The sequence below is a fragment of the Muntiacus reevesi genome, chromosome 13, assembly GCF_963930625.1.
Source record: "Muntiacus reevesi chromosome 13, mMunRee1.1, whole genome shotgun sequence".
In the NCBI taxonomy this organism is placed as follows: Eukaryota; Metazoa; Chordata; class Mammalia; order Artiodactyla; family Cervidae; genus Muntiacus; species Muntiacus reevesi.
In genome coordinates, this window is record NC_089261.1 from 17,634,760 (window position 1) to 17,651,747 (window position 16,988).

The 16,988-nt window shown below is 48.3% G+C and overlaps 1 protein-coding gene across 7 annotated transcripts in view; it reads right to left on the reverse strand.

Annotated features, from left to right (window-relative positions):
- Nucleotides 1-6,126: 6,126 nt before the first annotated feature.
- The window catches only part of CIT (citron rho-interacting serine/threonine kinase), a 172,441-nt gene continuing 161,579 nt past the window's right edge, over nt 6,127-16,988 (reverse strand). For all 7 annotated transcript variants that reach the window (XM_065904437.1, XM_065904438.1, XM_065904436.1 and 4 more), the window contains 7 exons: nt 15,561-15,669; nt 15,332-15,460; nt 14,776-14,856; nt 13,138-13,216; nt 12,486-12,665; nt 7,449-7,749; nt 6,127-6,379 (listed from right to left, as the gene is read on the reverse strand). In XM_065904437.1, coding sequence (XP_065760509.1) covers nt 6,356-6,379; nt 7,449-7,749; nt 12,486-12,665; nt 13,138-13,216; nt 14,776-14,856; nt 15,332-15,460; nt 15,561-15,669 — 903 coding nt within the window. In that variant the 3' untranslated portion in view covers nt 6,127-6,355. The remainder of the gene's footprint in view (nt 6,380-7,448; nt 7,750-12,485; nt 12,666-13,137; nt 13,217-14,775; nt 14,857-15,331; nt 15,461-15,560; nt 15,670-16,988) is intronic.

Consider the following 16,988-nt stretch of genomic DNA (forward strand, 5'->3'; position numbering starts at 1 on the left):
AGGACCCAGCCGTGGGCTTCCAGGCCACCTGGAAAGGAAGCTCACTGCCTGAGATGGCCCAGAAAAGCACTGCCTTTTCCGTAAGAAGGGTTAGAGCATCTGGTTGCTACCCTGAGTTAGAGCTCAGAGGGAGCCATCAGCTCCAGGCTGCAGGAGGAAACATCATGTTGAAAAATCTAGCCCACAAATCAGCTCTACTCACAAAGTTCAGAAGACGCCAAGTTGGAAATCCAATGGAAAAACTAATTCGGAGCCAGTAAACTCAGTAAGACTCCTCTGCAGCCCCAGGGGACCCCCAGAGGAGTTGACTGTTCAGGTTGGGAGAATGTAGGCAAAACTGCAGAACAGTGGGAAATGGGTGTCAGCATTCCCCAGAGCCACTTGTCTAAAGCATTCCATTTTCTTTAAAAAGTAACACAAAACGAAGTTCCCTGTGGTCCAGAAGACTGCCCACAGACCTGGATGAAACTTTGTACACCCAAGAAGCTAAAAGTAATGGAGACTGTTTAATGGAGATGGAACAGGAGACCCTGCTTTATCCAAATCACAGGAGCAAAGCCATATTGAGGTGTCCTATGACCCAGGTAACACTTTCTCTGTTAGGGGTGAGGACTGGTTACATGGTTAAAATTAAAGCGTAACTCCAGTTGCTTTTGAATGATACATTTTTCCCACCGGAAATGTATATACAGAGGAAGTTACAGAGCCCAGGGTAAGGTCTTTAAATTCCTAATGTGTTAATGGCTATTTCAAGGTAAACAGAACCAGCCATATGTCAACATACTGAAACCAAAGATCAGAGGATCCAGGCTTGCCTTTTCCTTCCCTCTGGTTCCACTTAAAGGTGTAGATGATAGCTGTAAGACCAGGTCACAGCCTGGCTTCACCTTGGAGTCGGCCGTTCCTCCACTGTCCCCTCCCAGAGTGTGGACACTAGACTGAGAATAGGGATGTCGATCCAGTTCACTGCCTGACTAGCTGTGTGACCTTGGGCGATCATATGACCTCTCTCAACCCAGTTTCTGCTCCTAAAAAATGGAAGGAGTTGGACAGACACTAGGTGATCCCTAGGGCTCCTTTCATTTCACACTGGGAGCCACAAAGCCTTTTACAACATGAATGGGTTATGGCCACAAACAGGAAAGAAGTCAGGGGGTCAGAAAAAAAAGTACCAGCACCATGAGCTCAATTAGGAAACCTCCAAGATGCCAAGGGCCAACTTGCAAAACCCAGAACATCAAAGTGATTCCATACATGGCTGAGGTCAGAGGCTAAACCATTTTGGAGAAAAGCACAATTTCATTTTGTATAACTCAATTACTTCTAGATGAGCATGATTTCATTTCTGAGCATGAACTCAGTTCTCCTGAATCATGACCCTCCTCCAGTGTTTACAAACGGTTTGAGTGAATTGATGACGACCCAAGTTTCTGGACCACTCAGCCCTCCATCCAGCTCTTCAGCACCTCACTCGATCAGCAGATTAGTGAAGAAAAGAAGCTAGAGCCATCTGCTCTGGAATGCCAGTTATAATCGTCTTCAGGAGGAAATAGGAAGCTCTGAATATATGTACAAGTCATCCTAGGTAATGGTGAAAACCTCCAAAGGGCCCTTCTAAGAGTTGTCACCATTGGCTAATCTTCCTTAACCATGGCACTAATTGATATGTTAGGCCTGATCAGTCTTTGTGGAAGGTGGGCATGTGGGCCACCTTGTGCATTGTAGGATATTTAGCAGTTATCTCTGGCCTCTGCCCACAAGGTCGCCAGAAGTAACCCCAGTTGCGACAATCAAAAGTCTACAGATCCTGTCTGTGAGTCAGAGTCTTGGGGAACCAGTGCCCTGTCTCTGGGATCAGCCGCTGAGCTCAGCTCCCACAGCCACCTCATCTTTTTCTGTCCCAAAGACAGGGGGGGCCCAAGCCTGGGTGAGGAGGCCAGCCATCTCTACCTGCTGGGAGTGAATTCACCCATGTCATCTGTGAGACTCAACAGCAAGTGAGAACAAAAGATAGCTCCAGTTGTGTGTACCCCGGATCAACTGTGTGTTCCCTTTTTGTGATTCTCTGAAAGCACACGCTGAGTTGTATACAGCAGTAAAGTCATTTCCAGAGTTCTTTCCTCTCCCAGTCCCTCCAGGGCCAACAGGAGTTCCGTTAATCATTGACAGCCTGGAGAGAAAGTCAAGCCGTATGTGCGGTTCCAGATTCCTACTGCTTAGCCCTCCCCCAGCCTCGGAAGATGAAAGCCTCGGCTTTTGACTAGGCAAGTGATAAAATATTTTCTCATGTAAACACTGTGCCTAGGGCCACAGTCTCCATGCTTTAGACATCACAAGCAATATTTAAACTGCCAAGAAAGAAATCGGGCCAGAATAGGCTAATCTTCCTCAACCACGGCACTAATTGATATGTTAGGCCTGAGAAGTTTGTGTGGAAGGTGGGCATCTGGGCCACCTTGTGCTTTGTAGGATATTTAGCAGCATCTCTGGCCTCTGCCCACAAGGTTGCCAGAAGTAACCCCAGTTGTGACAATTAAAAGTCTATAGATACTGTCGGGTGTCCTTGAGGGAAGGGGGCTAAGTCACCCCTAGTTTAGAACTGCTGGAACAGGCCAGTGAGTAAAGTTTAGAACTGCTGGAACAGGTTAGTTTGTAAAGCTTAGCCAGCCCCACCCCCGTAGCCCTAGCTTTAGACTTAAATCTGCATGAATGTTTGCTAAAACAAGGCAGCTCATGAGGCCCAATTCTAAAGACAAACGCTCATCTGTCCTGGTAAGTGTATCATTCTCTTTTTCTTTCTTTCTTTTTTTTTTTTTTTTTTTGGTATCATTCTCTTTTTGGCCTAAGTCTCCAGAGCCTTAAAATTTCATAGTTAGAAAATTTGCTTTGCAGGCAGCTTCTTTATTCTCATAAAAATTAAGCTGTAAGAGCAGAAAATATGACGTCCAATTTTGTGTTTAAGCAGGAACCGCAACATGGACAGCTGGGCCTCAGTTTGTGGTGTGGCTGAGTAATTTGTTGGTTGTTTCTTTGAGGTCCTTGCTGAGGGTCCAGAGAACCTTTATGGCACATTTCTTCTGGAACTACACCACATTTACCTTATGTTTCTGAAGTGGTATGTGGCTGCCAAGAATCCTCAGGACAGTGACTAAAATGGCTGTTTGGTATTCAGTGGACTTCTCATTTTATAAGGGAGGATAGATTCCAACATTTTACTTGTTCACCTTCTGAATTTTCATTCTTAGAAGTGCCAGATTTTTATCCCCAGTGGTAAAACAGAAAGGAGGAATAGAATAGAATTGCAAGTCCCATTCCTGTCGCAGGGCATGTCAGCCACAACCCTGCAAGTCAGAATTTGACTGTGGTCAGATTACTTCATTGGAAAATAAAAGTTGAAGACCAAAAGTAACAGGAACCATGAGAAAAGTACCATTTGCCAAGAGCAATGCTTGTCTAGCTCAACAAATTTTATACCAACAAACTAAAGCATTTTAGAAAAATTTACCTTGCAGACTGTAGAACGTCACAGTTAAAAGAATTTACATTTTAAATTACCTAGATCCGAATTCCTCCCTCCAAGGAAATCCCTGTGACTTTATCTAATGGATAAGAAGAAATGAAAGGTGACCTGTTGTTGTTTGTTTTTATTAACTGGATTATAGGAGAGCTGGGTAATCCATTCCCCAGTAATCCTTTCAAAGTGGCCTGACTGCCTTAAGGAGCTTTCCAGTTCTGCAGTCCTATACTGTGACCTTAATAGCCAGTTCATGATTCATTGGAAGTAATGCCCAAACACCACCCTTCTGGAAGAGAACTTTGCCTGCGTGTCAATTCCAGGAGTGCGGTCTGCTTTGACCCCGTGTGGCTCTCCACACACACCACCCCCCGGCCCCTGAAGCATCCTTGCAAGGAAAGACGGCGCCATGCCGTGCTCACAAGCTCAGGCTGACAGCGGCGATATTTCTGAGTTTTACACACTGTCTTTAAGAAGAGGTCGTGCACTAAAGCAAACATTTTAGATCATTGCTTTATTTGACTATTTATTCAACAGAGTTCATTCCTTTCAAGGTGGATCTTGTGATCTTTTCCTCTTTCTGAATAAAAAAGGTAATGAAGAAAAAGCCTGTACTTTTGGAGACCTAGAATCTTACTTATGCTAATAAGCTTTTGACGTAGTTTTGTTTTAACGATATTTCCTGCTGGCATCGCGGTGGCCACACGGAGCTCCCCACCCTCCAGTGAAGATGGCTGTCCACAACCACCGCCGTTGAAACCGAAAGTAAGAGTTGAAAAATGCACCTTTTACAATAAAAAAGTAGAAACCAATTCAATTTCCTTTTTTTTTTTTTTACGAATATAAAGTTTCTTGTAAATATGTACAGTCTTTGAGCTAGTTCTATAGCAGGAAGCATTTCACAAATGAGACACACGATATACACTTTGAGGGCTAAGAAGCCCATTTCTCATGGAGATCCTAAATGAAATGCCAAGACTGAACACCATTTCCAGTGACCTTTCCAAATACTTGTGGACCAAGAGACAAAAAATCTTCAGCAAACATTCAGTCAGATCTGCCCTGGAAAAGGGAAGGGATGCCATCTGACCCCGAAGACAGAGCGACACGCGAAACATGACAGTGTGACACTGGCCGAGGATGCGACGACACGGAGGAAGGGCCGTGGGCAGTTCAGACGAGAAAGCACTTCGGTTAAGGGACGAGCAGGAAGGAACCGGGACCCGGGCCGGGTTGCAATCTGGAAAGTGAGCTGAACCATGGACGGGGGATGGAAACGCGGTCATGTTCACTGGCTGCAGTGGGAACAGGTCTATCTGTCAGCCTACCTAGGATGTGCCTTGGTAGTTCGAGGCGTGGAGGAGCAAGAGAGGCCTGGTGGGAGATTAAAGGCAGAAATAAGGCCGCTAGTTAGCTTGCCAACAGCGAAGCCTCTGGTTGGTTCTTTAACCAGTTGCCAGGAACCTCACACCGCCGGAGGAGAGAAAGGGGGCACCTAAGGGAGGGTTTCGCCGCCCAGTCGGGGTGGGCGAGTTGAGGGTGGTTTCTTTCTCCAACTTCCTGGTTTTAGTCTAGCCCTAGGGAGAGGCTTGTCTGGGGAGTCACAGTTTTCGTGGGGTAGAACCTGCTGGGTTGTGTGTGAACAGAGTCATCCGCGAGGGAGTCGGCAGGGAGACGTGGAAGTGTGAGGTGTGGTTTGCTGAAATCCTTCTCTGGTCGTAAGGCTTGAGCGTTTGGTTTTCGTTTGTTCAGTGCTACAGACTGCAGCTTGTGGCCGGTGAGTTGGCAAGTCCCAGAGGGTCTCCGTTCAGCGGGAGCTATGGGATGGACCTAGTGCATCGGCAGAGCAACCCAAGGTGGGCAGCCAGGTCGGAGTGGGGGGCAGCGCATGCAGTGAACCGCCATGCAGAGCTCCGGCATCTCTTCCCACCCCAGGGAGGCGGGAACAGCACACCGTCATGAACAGGATGTGAGTGCTCCTGGACCCACGGCCCTCTCGGGGCTGGGCTCAGAGCAAGTCCAGTACATGCTTTCCTGGCCAAAGCGACGTGGATAGCAGGGAGAGCAGGCCAGGGGTGATGCTGAGGGGCAGGGAGGGAAAACTCCTCGAGGTCCCTTGGCCCCAAGTCACTGCCTCCAAGCAAGGCCTGATGACCTCTGTACATTCTCAGCTGGTGGGAGGGCGGGGGGGAAGTCGTCAAGGCCATAAAAGGCAATGAGGACGGTAAACATTTGGCTAAGATGTCGCTCCAGGTGAGACAGGGCCACCTGTGAGGACGGACTGGACGAGGGTGGACTGAGGTGAGCACGGGAGGCTAGCCGACAGCAGGGGCTCGTCTACGTACATTTCAGTAGCAGAGACCTGATGGTGTGACCTCGCTACAAATGACTACAACAGGAAATACGGTGCTATTCAAATCTATTAAGAAGTCTGTTGTCTTTAAAAAAAAAAAAAAAAAAGAAACAAAAATACCCAACCAACCCTAAGATCTTAAAGTAGCTATTAATTAGGATTCTAACCACGCTGTAGTTGTAGTTAGCCCCAGGTTGGTTTCCTGTGATGAACTGGTACAGGCTAGAGCTAGGTACAAAAGTTTATGAACGCTCTGAAAGAGTAACAAAGTGCAAAGAGGGCGGCTGCAGGGAGGTGCTGGCAGCTCCCAGGAGCCCCAGCCCCCTGCCCCTCCTGGCTGCAGGGAATCCGTGCTGAGGCGGGCCTGGGTCCAGCTGCGCCAGGGGCTGGCTGAGCAGATGGGCGCTGGGGTCCCCTTCAGCAGAGTTCCATAGTGTTTGGTGTTTTCCTGCAGATCAACATGAGGAGTTGGTTTTTCTGGCTGAGATTTATACTGAAGACTGGTCCCAGACCTGAGAACAAGAGGAGGAGGGGATTTAGCCATCAGAAGCCGGAAATCGCCATGCTCACTTTGTAAACAGGAGGCCCACACTGGGATACTGCAGCACCCGGTCTCTCCTTCCTGTGGTTAACAGTGAGGGGCAGGCAGAGCCTCCCCTCAGAGCTTGGGAAACTCGCTGCAAAGTCCCCAGTGCTGAAGAAGTACTTCTATGGTTTACACGTACCATTTTATCCAGATATCAGAGGAGGGAAGGCTTCCCTGGTGGCTTAGCTGCTAAAGAATCTGCCTGCAATGCAGGAGACCTGGACTCAATCCCTGGGTTGGGAAGAGTCCCTTGGAGAAGGGAACGGCTACCCACTCCAGCATCTGTACAGTCCATGGGATGGCAAAGAGTCGGACACGACTAAACAACTTTCATTTTCAAGGAAAACAGTTAAACAGCATTTCCTCCTCTCTCTAGTGGCTGGGGTGCCAACAGATGGCATTAGGAGAGTGTGGTCCAGAAAGCCAGCACCTGGAACTGGTTGGCCTGCCAAGGCATCCGCAAGCTTTCGCGCCCCACCCCCATTTGAGGGCCCCTGGTTATCAGCATATCCCTCCAGTGCTTCAGTTGGTAACATGAAAGCTACACAGGTAATAAATGCACATGATTTTAGAATTTCAAAAGGTACAGAGTTCTTCTAGAAGGCAACCAGTTACCAGATTTCAGTGTAGCCTTGCAGAGAAATTCTTGATGTTTGTGTCTTTGTACACATATATATGGTGTGAAAAAAGTAAAGCATGGAACCTTCTGAATGGCTGGCATGTTTTGTGTGTTTAAGGATTTGCTTGTCTGCACAGATCTCTCTAGAAACTGCGAACACTGGTTGCATTTGGGGAAGGGAATGCTGTATACCCTTGGTGGCTCTTACAGTTTGAGGGCCGCACATGATCCATTTGTAGAGGAGGCCCCTTCTCAAGCTATTTTCTTCCTAAACTTCTTACAAACCCCACAAAACCCTAATTACAATTGTGGAGCCTCTTCCCTACGGCCGTGGGGGCTGAGGTGGGTGAGGGGCTGAGAAGGGCACCTCCCTTACCTTGTTGACCTGGGACAGCGGGGTCCTCACGGCCCCCACGGGCAGCCGGCCCCTGCTGCTGTCCTCAAACAGCCGCCCGGGGGAGCGCTCCCTCCGCGTGCTCAGCATCCGGCCGGGGGACTTCTCGCGCTCCAAGGGGCGGCCCGGAGACTTGTCCCTGCGCAGCTCGGTCCGCCCCTCGCGGTAGCGGTGCGGTGTGCTTGGCTCTCGAGGGTGGCTGGGGCCTTCGGGAGGCGCCGGGCTTGAGGCCACGCGCTTGGTGATGTGCTCGTTGTACGTCGGCGGGCCGCGCTTGTTGGGGCTGTGACAACAGGGGAGGGAGGTGAGGAAGTGAGTCACCCCCATGCCCATCTCACCAGAGGTTATTAGATTAGAAACAGATCCCACCTGGAGTCCTTCAGGCTTCGTGTTTACCTCGAGAGTGAGGACAGAAAGAAGGCAGAGGTAACAGCATAGAAAAGGCAAGCTTCCTAGTCTCAGGGCAGGCCTTCTGCTGAGCACCTACCATGTGTCAGGCGCTGTGCTAAGCTCGTCAAATCATCCTAACAGCTCTGTACACTAGGAACAGATGACCCTCATCGTACAGACAAGAGGATGGAGATGCAGAGAGGCCAGGATTCCAGTACAGGTCAGTTTGACATCATAATTCCCATACTCCACCCCCATTGACTTCACAGGAAGTCTTCCTTCAGGGGTTAAGCCTGTACTCATTACTGTCAGTTTCGGGCCTCTGTTGGTCACCTCTCTAGGTGGCTTTCCAAGAGCCTTTGTGCCAGAGGCGTAGAAATCAAACCTGATCCAATTAGGAGACAGAGCAGGGCCAATGCAAACAGCAGACCAGGCTCAAAAAACATATGAGCCATTGAAAGTAGTGGGACCTTTTCTTATGAATGATCTAACCCTCCATCCAGCCCTGGCCTGCCTTGCAGAGAAATTTTCATGTTTCAAATGAAGATTTCACCAGGCATGGCCCTTACCACCCCTCTGAAGAAGATCCAAAAACACAGAACTGACACACAGCCTTCAAAGTCAGTTCCTTCCCACCCTCGAGCAGAAAAGGTACTGGGGCCCTCGTTATCTGAGCATAATTAGTGCTGGAAAAAGGCAGCCTACTTAAAATGGGAACGCCATTTCACAGAGAATATTACTTGAAGACATATTTTGATTGATTGGGGCGTTATCTTAGAAAAAATAAAAGTAGAAATCAGGAAAATATATTTTATCCTAGATATTTTAAAAATCTAAATTACAATTATAATTACATGCTAAGAATGAACCAAGTATGAATCACTTACTGATTTATTATGCTCTAATTTTCTCAAGAAAATTGTATCCTAACATGCTGGGTGACATCCTCCACCAGTGATGTTGGATTTTGTGCAGTGAAATCATAAAGTTAGTTAAATATTTGACAGTGTCACCAGAGGCCTCTCTTAGCCCTTTGATATTTAAATCTTTCCCTTTGGAAGGGATCAAACTTGATTTTCTTTAATTATTGGCCTAACTCTAGGGAATCTCTTCTGTCAATGCCCATTACAGAAAGCAGCTGAGCAGCAAAGACACTGACCGGTTCGGGAGAGGAAACTCTCTAGAGCAAGCTTGAGGGCCAAACCCAGACAGACGCCTGTTTTAATCAAGTTTCACTGGAGCATGGCCACGCCCATCGGGTGATGCACTGAGGCTGCTTTCAAGGTCTAACAACAAAGTTGAGCAGTTGAGACAGGGACCGTATGGCCTGCAAATCCCAAAATACTATCTAAACAGATTGGTGAACAGAACAGAAATAACTCTAAAGTGGTCAGTCAGTCTACTGTAGTTTCGTATTTTCTTCCCTATGCAGCTCAAACTGTGGCAGTTCTAACACCAGTGCTCAGAAAGCCACACTTTCTTGTGCTATGTTTGCAGCAGTGAAATTTGGGGTAAATTTTGATTTTAACCTCTTGAAGTCAAGGTTTCATCTCTAGTCATGTGGCTTTGTGATATGGAAAACAAAAAAATTCAGGAGAATTATATTAAGCCTATTTGTGATAGAAGAAAAATTATAAAATGTGCCCATCATAAAGCAAGTGAGAGGGTGCTCACTGCCCAGAGGAAGAAAAGTGGTTCAAGGAAGGCCATTTGAGACGTCGGCTGAGATTAATGGGATGAAGAACACACTCATTATTGTAGGCCAAGCTGGCCACCTTCCATCTCCATATCCGTTAATAACCAATGATCTACCACATCAATTTTATGTTTCTTGCAGAGTTACATTTCTTGCTCTGCTGAAGAGACCAGGGTGGTGTGGCCTGCAGTGAATCAGTCTCCCAGGCTCGCCTTCTACATTCTGGACCTGCCCAAAGCAGTCCAGCAGCAAAAAGACGGTTTTATAAGCCAAGAGACAAAGGCTAGCTGCTGGCTTTCCCAAGAGGCCTGGTGGCAGCAAGAAAGAAGAGCAGAAACTGGAACCATTTTCACCACAGAGTAAGTCACTTCTCACAGACACACCACATCATCTCAAAAGGAAGGTGCCTGACCATCTAACTAGTGAGGCAGTGGAGAAAAAAATTACCTAGTTACAGAACTTGGGTTTTTTCTTGCATGACCTAGAGGCTAAATAAAATCTAGACATTTTCAGGAGGGGACTACAGTCCTTTGAGCAGTCACCCCTGAAGCAGAGGCCAAAAGAGTAAAGAGCAGCTGACTATTTAGCACTTCCAGTTTTCTAGCAAGTTCTGGAATTGAAATCACACTGACAGACATTTCTGACCAACACCTGTATTTTAACAAAACAGAGACTCTTCATTGGGACATAGCGTCAGAATATTAAGTTGACAACTTTCTTTTCTAAGTATTTTGTAACCTTAGAGGTGTCCACCAAACTGAGTCCCTTGAAGATAAAAACTGTCTTCGTCTGTGTATCCCCAACACCGGGTCTGGCACATGGTAGGGGGCCCACATAACTGTGGACCGGCTTTCTAAACTGGTCCACAGAGTCAAGTCCTCGGTCAATTAGATATTCTTCTAGGTTGAGAAAACTCATCTTCTTTGTGGGCCAGCGTCTTAAAATTATACATCTCAAATCCCCACATGGAACTGAATCTGGCTCCTCGCCCTGGGGGTCAAGACAAAGCCAATCCCCCTTCCACCCACTGCTGGTGGGATAACAAAAGAGTACAGCCTCCAGGGAGGAAAACTCAGGGACATCTATCAGAATCACCAACAATTCCTTTTCTAGGAATTCAACCTCCAGGTAGATTCCAAGCATTCTAAGTGAAGATACACCAAATCCTTTCTTTACTACAGCAACAAACTGGAAACACCCGAACATCCACTGATAAAGGAGCAGTTAAATAAGGTATAGTCATATGAAGGAATGCTATGCAGGCATTAAAAAAAGAGAAATACTTTGTGTACCCACAGGAAGCAGTTTCCAAGATACAGATGAGTGTGCACGGTGTGCTGTCACCTGTATGAAGAAGGGGACGCATGCTTGGGGACCAGCAGGTTAAGAACGCCCAAAGACGGGTTTCTCCCTTAAAAACAAGCACAGTGGTGTCACTATCTGATCTGCCTTGGTCCTCCTGGGAAAAGACCAGAGTTTAAATACTTAGCTTTATTTCATAATAATTTGGGGGGAGGGGCCCACAGAGGACCTAAGATTCTTTATTAGTGTCTGAAGAAGAGGTGGCCCCAGCCTTCAAGACAAGGAGAGAAGTCTTTCCCAAACTCAATACCAGTAGACTTTCTTGTGCCTCTGAGTCCCCTGGATTCCCAACCATATGTACTTCACTTAGGCAAAAATCCGATAAGGAACTAACAACGTAGCTTCCTTTGTGTTGAGAGGTTGTGGGTGTCCAGTTCAGTCTGCTTTCATGCAGGGAACTGACAGCAGTCATAAACAGTATGAGCATCCTATCTGCACTGTAGGAAGAAGGGCCAAGAGTCAAATAGGAATCCTCATCCAACCCCATTGCTTTCCTTTCATTTTCTCTCTCTCCTGCTCTTCCTCTCTTCTCAGGGTTTGTTTTTAATTGACCTGATGCAGGTCTTGCACAACAGAAGTGCCTATCTCTGGACGGTTACTGAAAAACAAACAGTGCTGACTGTTTCACATGGCAAGTCTCTGAGGCAGTGAAACTACGCTGGGAAAAACAAGAGGCTAGCCAGAACACTCAGAAGGATGTCCTCCTGCATGCTCCTAGGGATCTGCACGGCCACACACACAAGCAAGCCTGTGCCCAAACCCAGAAAACCCAGAAAAAACCTAGGAAGGCCTCAGTCTCGGCAGCTGACTCGAGTGCTGAAGGTGTGCCCTAAACTACACACACACACACCATTTAAGGAAATCCTCTCTAGTTATTCATCTGCCCACTACCCTAACCAAGCAGAAACTTCAGTGGCCACACATAACAAAGAATGCAGACTATATAATTAGTCCAGAGAGTCACTCAACAAATAGCAACTGCAGCAACATACCCTGGGAGGGGAAGGGGGATCTGATTATCAGAGTCATCACATGGTATTAATTGAAATGTTTGGTTTTCAAGAATAAAGTATAGCCTGTCCTCAAGGCCTCATTTCTTCTGGGAAATCCCTCTTAGCCCCCAAGTCCAAGCTGGGGACCCCCCTCTGAGCTCCCGCAGTGCTTTAAACCACCCAAGTATGAGCCCCCTTCTCCTTGGCTGTGCTGTTATCACATGAGTGCTTGTCTCGCCCACTGGGCCTCCTCAGGGAGGGGCAAGATTCCAGCTTACTCACACTTGGTCTCCCTCAGCAAGCCCAGTGAGAGTAGCACACTATTACACTAATGTAATGAATGCATTACAAACACAGCCACGGGAAACAGCCACCAGAGAAAAGGCCAGGCATTTCCTTCCACCTTTTCCAAGGAGGCACTAAAAAGTTCTCCTATTGCTTATAAAGGACTGTCATTTAAATGCTGTTGGTTTCAAAGAAATAAGTGGCTTGAGCTTGAAGACTGGCAAACTGTCAACCAGTTTAGCAAGATGTCCTGCTTTGCCCCTCTGTGATGAGGAGCTGGAGAAGGCGCGTTACCTGCGGGAGGTGGACGGGCCACGGTGGTGGTCAGTGCCGGTCTCCTTCACCAGGTTCCCTTTGCAGCAGATGACCCTTAACTTGTCCTGGTATGAGGATGCCAGGTAGATGGCTCCTGAGGAGATGGCAGGGCCCAGGTAGCGTGGGTTGGGGATTTCCAGATATGCGCGGGCGGGGGTCCTGTGGGGTTCCAGAGGAGAGTCTGCACAGCTGGTCACCTCCACTGTCAGGACCCGGCCCCGACACCCAGCCGTTGAACTTTTCACAGTTGTTTAGTCGCTAAGTCATGTCCAACTCTGCAACCCCATGGACTACAGCCCACCGGGCTCCTCTGTCCATCCAGGCAAGAATACTAGAGTGGGTTGCCATGCCCTCCTCCAGGGGATCTTCCCACCCCAGGGATCAAACCCAGGTCTCCCGCATTGCAGGTGGATTCTTTACCAGCTGAGCCACCAGGGAAGCCCACCAGGATGGAGTGGGTGTCCTATCCCTTCTCCAGGGGGTCTTCCCAACCCAGGGATCAAACCCACGGATGGAGTGGGTATCCTATCCCTTCTCCAGGAGGTCTTCCCAACCCAGGGATCAAACCCACGTTTCCTGCATTGGCAGGGAGTTCTTTACCGCTGAGCCACCAAGGAAACCCAGTTCTTACCCCAGAGAGGAGCGGGCCTGGATCTCAATTACTTCGAGTGAGTTGAAGTGAGTCACAAACAGATAGGGTTCTCTGTAGGCTGCGTGGCCACCACGGAGGAAAAGCATGGGGCAAGGAAGGGTTAAAAGACAGAAAATCAAAGCCTGGCTGCAGTGCAGCCTTGGACCCAGCAGTCCCACCTCAGTGTATCCTCCACATGCACCCACGTGCCTGCATAACGAGGCATGTTTAAGTTTATCCCCTGCCACTGCTGTTGGGGCAGACGCTGGGAGCCCACTCAGGGAACATCGTGCGGGATCAGTTATATAAATCACGGCGCAACTATGGGAGCCTGCAGACCCATGAGAATGCACGAAGCAGCTTTCTCTACATGCTGACGTGGAAAACACCCAAGGTGCAAAGCTTCAGAATACTGTGTCTGCTGTGCTGCCACACTGGTTTTTTAAAAAGGGAGAGGGATGAGAATAAATTTCTATGTCCCCGTGTCTGCATAAGGCACTGGAAGGATAAGAAATGCAGAACTGTTTTTTTTTTCCTGAGGGGAGTGGGGATGGAGAAGTTTGGGCGATGAGTAACATGGGAAGACTTTGATTGTAACCTTTTAGAACCGCTTAATCGGACAGATTGTCCAAAACGTTTAATAGAAAATGACTGGGTTCATAGACAGTCAAGTATTTGTGGTCCTAATACTGTATATTTCTCTATCACAGTGTCAGACTCTGGATATAATGTGAGCTGGTTTTGGTCTTAAAGGGAAACAGATTATCATTGTTATTCCTTGTGATGAACTGTTATTTCAGTATTAGTCACACCTCCTACTACTCAGGCCCCCGTGGACTCTCTCCGCCTGAAATCCCAGCTAAGCCAGCAGGATGGGGTAGAAGCAAGAAGGCCTGGGTGCCTCAGCTTTTGCACTCGTAGAGGCAGCCCTGCTGCAAAGGGTGAGACCTCCAGCCGCTGGCCCCTGCTAAGCCCCTGCCCGACAGCCGCTCTAACTGACGGCCACTCTGTGAAGCCACTTTGGACTTTCTGGATGTCCCGGTGCCTCTGTTGACACCACATGAAGCAAAGCTGTCCAGTCAAGCCCCAGAGTCTCAGGCAATAATAAGCAGTTGTTCTAAGTCACTAGATTTTGGAATGTGTTATGGAGCTACAGATAAATGAAATAGCCTTGAAGGATATTTCAGCCGTAACGCTATTTCAGAACATTCACACAGTCATCGTGTATGTGTGTTTACCCTTGACACAGCAGCTCCACTTTTAGAATTTCTGAGCTGGGGATATTACTTAACCAGTGTGCAAATACCGTAAGTTCATCACAGCGTTGTTCACACTTGAGCCTGTTTAGAACTGGTTAAATTGATGGGTGATCAGCTGTGTCGTCAGACGCTATGCAGGCTGGTGACATGTTAAACAAACTCACAAGGAATGATCTCCTTTCTGTCATGAGAGGCTGGTGGGTTTGGTTTATGCATCATGCCCCAGGAGCTCTGCCCTGGACACTTACATGGGAGATGCTACATATGGCGCGGTGTCTAAGGGAGCCCCCAAGCACAGTGCATAAGCCAAAAGGAATTCCACCAGCAGTTCCTACCAGAGGGACACCAAGTACTGAGCCCCACACCTTGCCTCACCTACCAAAGGCCAGAGGTAAGCGACTCCACTTGAGATCATCTGTGCGGCTGCGTCTTCCATAAGAATCCACAAACACCCCGAATTCTGGAAGGAGGCAGAGTCCAGGGGTTGAGCATGGCCAAAGACAGGAAGTATCAAAGACACACACTGACAGCAGAGTGAGGAATCCAGCCCGGGGGACCTGGGTCGTGAAAACCCTCAGGAGCTCTGCTGAGCCACATTTCTTGGGGTTTATTAAAGAGGATTCGAGTGAAAGGGGAGAGACAGGAAGGGGGTGATGGAGGAAAAGTCAGGGGGAGGAAGGGGAGAAACAGACCCAGAGATTTAGGGAGAGGAAAGGGGGAGAGAGAGGAGTGAGAGACAAAGAAGGACAGAGTGGACCAGTCTTGAAGAAACTATGAACGGACCTGGCTAGAGCCCCATGGGGGCACCCTAAGGGTGCTGGTGGAGCAAGACCAATGTCCCCTGTCCTCCAAGAGCAGCACCCCCGCCCCCCCCAAGGCCCCTGTCTGGGGCTGTGGGTGCCCTGAGCACCCCCATCAGCCACTGGTAGACTCACCGTGGAAACACAGCAGGAACTCCTCCCGCTGCCCCGCGCCGTTCACCTGCATGATGGACACGGGGAAACTGTTGGAAGAAGAGGCAAACACTGCAGGCGCCAAGGAATGGTCGTTCTTATCCAGGAATTCTGTAAAGGCAGGCGAGACGCGGGGCCTAAGGACCAAGGAGGAGCCCAACGTGGCGGCAGGGCCAGAAACACGCCAGCAGGGGATGCACCCGGGCCCTACCCTCCAGCGTGTACTGCTTCATGTCGATTTCGTAGAATTTATTGGTTCCGATGAGGATACTGTAGTTGGTGAAGTGGATACAGCTGCAGGGCTCCGAGGTCTCAATCTCCTGGGACGGGGGTGCGGGGGGGAGGCAGCAGAGAGGAGGATGTGAGCGCTGACTTGGAGCAGCCCCTGCTCTCCAACCAGGCCATGCAGGGTTCGCCACCCAACTTTCCCTGTGGTCTTCACACCAAGCAAGTCCCTTCACGTTCCTCATAAGGACCCATGGTCCCTTTGCTACCTTTGGGTTCTTTGCAACCACAGACTAAAAAGGTCAAATTGCAACTGAAAATGTCAGACACCATTTTAAGGAAAAGGAGTAGCGTTCAAAGAGAGCTTTAAAAATACAACATTCTAATCAGAAGGAAAAGCCTGGAGAAATACACCATCAGTGGTGGCTGGAGGAAGTGGTTTTAGTTTCCTTCCTTTTCCAAGCTTCTCAGTTTCTATCTTGAATCTGCATTATGTATTTGATTAATATCATCACTGCTGTTCTCATTGTCTGAATTATCTGCTTCCTAATTACTTCCACTTGTTTATGGGCCAATCCTAAGGAAGGGCTGCAAAAAACCTAGTTATGTTTACTCCAAATGGTGGCCAGGAATTATAAATAAACAATGATTTCTGAGAATCTTCCTGAAGCTAACAGTGCAAACTTTAATCAGCATTATCCTCACCATTAAATATTTACTGATCACTAAGTATGAGGAAAATACAGCAAAGGAAATGTAGTGAGGTGGTAGGAAAGTCAGACTTCAGTTCTGGTCTCAACTCTGTAACCTAGGATCTTGGCCAGCCTCAGTCATCTTACCTGAGAAGTGGGGATGGCCATTTCTGCTTCTCACAACTGTTGTGAAAAGTGTGTGAAAGAGCCAGTTCAATCTGTTCAGAACACGTGCTCAATTGAAACACTAACAACAGCCCACCCCAGATAAGACAGTTTCTCTAACAGGTATTGACCCTTATATATTCATCCCTCCTCCTACTTTTTGAGACCAACGCTAAAAGCACGTGCAATACATCAGGCTCACGATGGGTGGGACATTCCTGTCTAGGGACATGAGATGGCCTCAGGAAGGAAAGCAAATGCAGTGATCCAGCAGATGCCTGTCTGCACCCCAGGCCACATCACAATACACACTGCTCCAAGGAGAACCAGTTCCCAAAACGGGTACCAAAACACAGCCAGCACTGGCTTTTCTAAAGGTTATTATTGGAAACTTCTATGATCTGAGAAGGATTCTGGTAGGGGCCTCCGAGCTTCCTATTTTCTACTGTTTCAGAAGGGGAGTCTCCTCCATCAACCACCTCCCTCTGTCCCTTCACAAAAAGCTGCATTTGCAGGGCTGGCAGGAGAGGCTGCTCACCCCCGGGAGGAGGAAAGGC